The 5,021-nt window shown below is 48.8% G+C and overlaps 2 protein-coding genes across 2 annotated transcripts; one reads left to right on the top strand and one right to left on the bottom strand.

Annotated features, from left to right (window-relative positions):
* Positions 1-46: 46 nt before the first annotated feature.
* LOC118508105 (GATOR complex protein NPRL3) lies at positions 47-2,416 on the top strand. The gene is made up of 3 exons (XM_036047598.1): positions 47-392; positions 468-994; positions 1,067-2,416. The coding sequence occupies exons 1-3, from the start codon at positions 182-184 to the stop codon at positions 2,315-2,317; spliced, it is 1,989 nt and encodes a 662-aa protein (XP_035903491.1). The 5' UTR covers positions 47-181; the 3' UTR covers positions 2,318-2,416.
* On the bottom strand, positions 2,315-4,770 carry LOC118508110 (adenosine kinase 2). The gene is made up of 4 exons (XM_036047604.1): positions 3,920-4,770; positions 3,519-3,647; positions 2,929-3,454; positions 2,315-2,859 (listed from the first exon to the last, which is right to left on the bottom strand). The coding sequence occupies exons 1-4, from the start codon at positions 3,931-3,933 to the stop codon at positions 2,488-2,490; spliced, it is 1,041 nt and encodes a 346-aa protein (XP_035903497.1). The 5' UTR covers positions 3,934-4,770; the 3' UTR covers positions 2,315-2,487.
* Between the last annotated feature and the right edge of the window lie 251 nt (positions 4,771-5,021).

The following is a 5,021-nucleotide window of genomic DNA, read 5'->3' as shown; positions in this document are numbered from 1 at the left end:
CACATATTGCAAGCTTTTTTTACAACTATCCGAGACAGCCCGCGGCGTTTGTTTACATGAGAGCACAAATGACAGTTCCGTCGGCTCATCAGCTGAGTGTCGTGTCGCGAGTAAACAAAAGCTGTGGAATCTCTTATCAAAAGTTGTTAGATAATCGTGTCACGAACGTAGTGCAGTTCACATGCGAAATGCATACGCCATGGAGGTGAATCCGCTTAGCATAATTTTGGTCAAATCGGACAGTAAGGGAGATAGGTTGCTTTTTCGCTATCCGTACACACTGCCGCAACAGTTTCAAACGTCCGTTACTCCAGCGAGAAAAACGCCGTACTCGTTGATACACACCGGAGACGACATCCTGCAGAATGCACCACCTTCCAACATTTGCTTTGGTTTGTGTCTGTTCAAGCGCCATCCCGTTTGCGTGCGTCCTATCTTATTCACATCTTTTCCACTCCATTGCACAGATCAGCTGTACGGGATATCGGATAAAGATCTCGCCACCCTTTTCGCCGTCAAATCTGAGCTGTGCAATCAAAAGTTTGAGCTGAAAGTAAATGACGTCCGTTTCGTTTCCCATCCAACCTTGCTGCGTAGCGATCATGGTTCGGATCAGAAGTCGTCCGACATCCAGATCAACGTGGTGTTCGCCCTGCACGCCCAGGCCAGTTCCTCGGTGGTGAAATGTTACTACGAGTTAAGCAAACGCATCGGGATTGCGTTGATTTACGAAGAACGTCGCGATGGCTACTTTTCGCGTGAGATCAAAACAATGGTTGCTGTGATGGATGAGAACAGTGCACTGCAGGAGCAGGAACAGCCGACCAGTGCTACCGGAACGGGTGGCTCCGTAGGTTCGGGAAGTGGTACGGGACCAACAGGAACGAGTGGACAAACGGTGGTCACGAATGCGGCTGCCACTGCAGCTGGAATCGCTGTCGGTGTGTTTGATACGATACTGAAAAACACTACGCTGGCACAGTTCATTAAAACGGTATGTTTACAACTCGCTCCAAGGCGTACAATGGTTAATGTTGGCTTTTTTTTCTTTCTTTCTTTCTTCTAGATCTATCACGACCTCTGCACGACGGGCCTGCTGAACGTGACCATGAATCAAACCGTGACGCTAAGCTTCTGCCTCCCCCAGAAAGCGCATCAGTTTCACAAGAAAGGTATGGCAGTTGAGCCGGAAACGATCGATCGATGTCTGGACTCGCTCAAACCTTACCACGGCATGCTGCTGCTGGTCGATCCTTCCGAGCTGTTCGATTGTGTACCACCGTCCGGAGCGAACATGCTGCTCCAGCTGATAGAGGTGTACAATCCACTGAAAAGCTTGCAAAACATGGCTTCCGATGCGGAGCTACTGATCGACTACGTTTATCAGATCGTGGGCCATCTGGTGTACTGGGCTAAGGCCACCATTATCTACCCGCTGTGCGAGACGAATGTGTACGTAATTGCGCCCGACGCACAGCTAAACATTCATTCGAATCTATCGGACAAGTTTGGCACAAAGTTTCCGGGCATGTCGTTGTTTGAGGTGATCAGTGATTTCTCGCTACCAACGTCGATCGGCCATCTGACGACACCGTTGCAGCATCCGGCAAGGCAAGGCCGGTTGGCACAGATGGTTCTGTGGATGCTGCAGCATCATCTTCTGATGCAACTGCACACGTACGTACAGTTTGTGGCCAATCTGGATGGGATAGAGGAGGAGGAATTTGAGACGGGAAGATCGAGTGCGGAACGAGTGCATCATCCGATTCACTTACTGTACGGCAGCTCGGCACCGAGTGCATCATCCAGCCAACCGTTGGCTGTCCCTTCGGGAGGAAATCGCAAACATTCGCTCAGCGAGGATCGCTATTCGGACAGTCTGTCGGCACTGCTAACGACGGCAGCATCGGTGACCTCGAACACACGACCCTCGTCGGCGAGCCATCGATCCAACATAAGCCACTCGAGTGTGGGAGGACTCCAGACGGCTTCCAGCACGGACAACGACGAAAGCATCGCGTCGAACGACGATGATGATAAGCTGAAGCGTTTGCTTGCCGCTTTTCCAGAACCGGATCGAAAGGCAGTCGCACGCATACCGGCCGCCTCAAACCCGGAAGATCTTGCGCTGATGGTTCGGCTTTGGAAGGCCGGTTACTTTAAGGGCGAACACCATCTGGAAGAGATTATGTACTTTGAGAACTTGCGCCGCTCGCAACTTTTGCAGCTGGTGGACAAATTCCGTGAGGTGCTGATCATCTACGAGACGGAAGATCCAGCAATCGCTAGCCTGTACGCGGACCATCCGGTGGAGTAACGTAAAAGGCTCTTTGCTATTGTTATTGATGCAAATTTCGTATACAAAATATGGCATGCTGATTCTTTTTCTTACTAAAGTAAGGCTCTTTTTTGTGTATTCGAGTGTATGTGGTATTGACCTTTCCCTGAACCTTTCCCATCGAAAGAATAAGCCCCTCTTTTGGTGGTTTAGGCAGAGAACGACGGCTCTCCCTCGAACGTGCAACCCGATCGTTGGATAATTTCCCGTGCCGCCCAAATGCCACAGTTGATGCACACGTCCACGCTACGCTCTTGCAGCAGTTGTGCCAAAAAACCACCGACGAACGCATCGCCCGCCCCGTTCGTGTCGACCATCTGCTCCGGTGCTAGCTTTTGCACCGGGAACTCACGAACGTTATCGGTTCCACTCTCGATCAGCAGTACCGGGTCGCTGCCCTGCGTAATAATTACGATGCGTTTTCGTTTGGCATTCTCCTTCGGCAGAGTCGCAATACGTTTGCCGATTGCTCTCAAATCCTCCGTGCCATAGTTGAACTCCTTCGCCAATGCTACCGCTTCCTGTGAGTGTTGAAGGCAAAACAATTCACCGTTAAATTCGGAACAGAGAGCAGCTCATTTGCAGCTTACCGTCTCATTGCCAAACAGCACATCGACAAACGGAAATATTTCCTCGAGATTGCTCTTGTAAAACTGCGGCACAAACGGTGCGCTAAGATTCATCATAAACATACGCCCGCTGGCCGCCGCCTGCTTCGCCACACCGAGCGCACTTTCGAAGCTAACCGTAAAGAAAAAGCCGGATACGTAGAAGTACTGCGCTCCTGCCAGGTACGCCTGATTTGCCGCGCCCTGCAAATGCTCTGGAGTGAAATCGTTCGCTGCGGCTAAGTTGGCACAAAGGCTACGCTGCGTACCGGTCACCAGCACCGCACATGTACCGGTCGGATTAGTAGACGATCGTTGATATTGCACGTTAACTCCATTCGACGTGGCACGCTCCTCGAGTATGCGAGCGTACTCGTCCTGACCAACGCAGCCGAAAAAGACGGCCGTACGGGGCCTCCGCAGGATCCACTGAGCGACACGAAGCGAGTTCTGCACACTGCCACCGGCAATGTACTCGGCCTGGTACTTCTCGATCAGCTCCTGATAGCTGTAAACAAAAATTAGAAGCATTAGTGTCGGGAAAGCCTCGTAAAATGGCGTGAATTAATTACATTGGCATGTGTTTCTGCTCCGCCAGTATCGCATTGTTTGGCTGCATGTCATACTTGACCAGCAGATCCTTCTCGACCACTGCCGAAATGTCCAGCAGCGGGTTGCCGAGTCCCACCAGCATACCGTCCCTGTTGGAAGAAACAAACAAAGCGCCCGCACGATGAATAGTAACCAATCGAAGCAACCGACGCTAATCTCTCCACCCAATCATCGCCGGCTACTGCGAGATCATAGAAACCACCTCTGAAGGCCATGACCTTACGGAGTTTGGTTGCTTGGTTGGCTGACTGTTATCATGAATCTCCTCTTCGTGTCGTGAAGCGGAAGCACGTATGATCGCGACGAGACCAACACTCCATTTTTTTTTCTCTCTCGTATGTCTCCGTACCACTCAACTCACCTAAGACTCTCCATTGTTGATTATATAAAACAGAAGATGCTTGAAATCGTGGTACACAACAATGTTTGATACAATCGTGGCACAAAACAACGTGTTCCACGAGTATTGTACGGCCCCACACCGGATTACTGCTGCTCGAAATCGTCCCGCGGCGTTCGAAGCTGTTGAACGTAGGAGGAGTACCGGCACACTATTAATAAAACGGTCTTAACACTCAATAGCAACTGGTCGGATGGGGCGTGTGTGCTGTGCGCGTGCTAGAACCGTTGCAACATCACGGCCGGCCGGTTGAATGGAATAGGATTAGCTCGCTAGATCTATCGCATGGCCGGTAGAGATGATAATGAGGCAGTGGCTAGAAGACCGGCTGACAACTACATCTGTGCGTGCTGTTTTGTTGTTGTTTTCGATGTTCGTTCGATGAATTTTTGTTTTTTTTTTACGAAATACTGATAAAAATGATAGTAATTTTGATCGAAAAAGGAGTTTTCAAAGCAGATTTAGATGTCGAGTAGCCAATCGGAAAACATTCTTTGCGTCATTTGCACAACATATTCGCGTGGTTTACAAACTTTAAAGAATTTTTGAATACAAGAATCAGAAAACACATGGAAATCGTAATAGTTTTACCCGAAAAGCTATTGTAAACAACTTGAAGAAACAATTGATTCAATCCTTCTATGGAAATGCAATTATGGAGACCGAAGGCCAAAAATAGCTATTCTGTAGCGAGCAGTTAGTGGTAGAAGTGTGATTAGTAAGGTGTTTACCTTACCTTTAATTAATTATTTCAACATTTTAGCAACAACGAATCATTTGCAATTTGCCGCACCTTCCCACATGCAGAACCGCAGCACTGATCGTTTATCTGTCAAATATTTGTTGACACAAGATGTGTATAGAAAAAGAGAGTGGGGCCAAGGTGTATGTATTTAGAAGGTGGATTTTTATCGATTTGACAGGGCGACATTTTAGTCGAGTTATGTCAGAGTTTGTTTACAAAAACATATGGTATGGGGCTACCAACATGAAAAAACAGCCTCGATTCTCAGTCCTTTGAGCAATTTCGCTAATTTATGGGTCATCTTCGCATATTAAGTGT

This window comes from Anopheles stephensi, chromosome 2 (genome assembly GCF_013141755.1).
Source record: "Anopheles stephensi strain Indian chromosome 2, UCI_ANSTEP_V1.0, whole genome shotgun sequence".
In the NCBI taxonomy this organism is placed as follows: Eukaryota; Metazoa; Arthropoda; class Insecta; order Diptera; family Culicidae; genus Anopheles; species Anopheles stephensi.
This window is presented reverse-complemented; position numbering and strand designations above follow the sequence as displayed.

What these genes read in the sequence shown, in the direction of transcription:
- LOC118508105 (XM_036047598.1), top strand. Translation starts at nt 182, where the DNA reads ATGCGAAATGCATACGCCATGGAGGTGAATCCGCTTAGCATAATTTTG. An exon ending in ACCTTCCAACATTTGCTTTG is followed by an intron (nt 393 to 467) that starts GTTTGTGTCTGT and finishes TCCATTGCACAG; the next exon opens with ATCAGCTGTACGGGATATCG. An exon ending in TGGCACAGTTCATTAAAACG is followed by an intron (nt 995 to 1,066) that starts GTATGTTTACAA and finishes TCTTTCTTCTAG; the next exon opens with ATCTATCACGACCTCTGCAC.
- LOC118508110 (XM_036047604.1), bottom strand. An exon ending in GAGCAGAAACACATGCCAAT is followed by an intron (nt 3,455 to 3,518) that starts GTAATTAATTCA and finishes TTTTGTTTACAG; the next exon opens with CTATCAGGAGCTGATCGAGA. An exon ending in TGCTGTTTGGCAATGAGACG is followed by an intron (nt 2,860 to 2,928) that starts GTAAGCTGCAAA and finishes CAACACTCACAG; the next exon opens with GAAGCGGTAGCATTGGCGAA.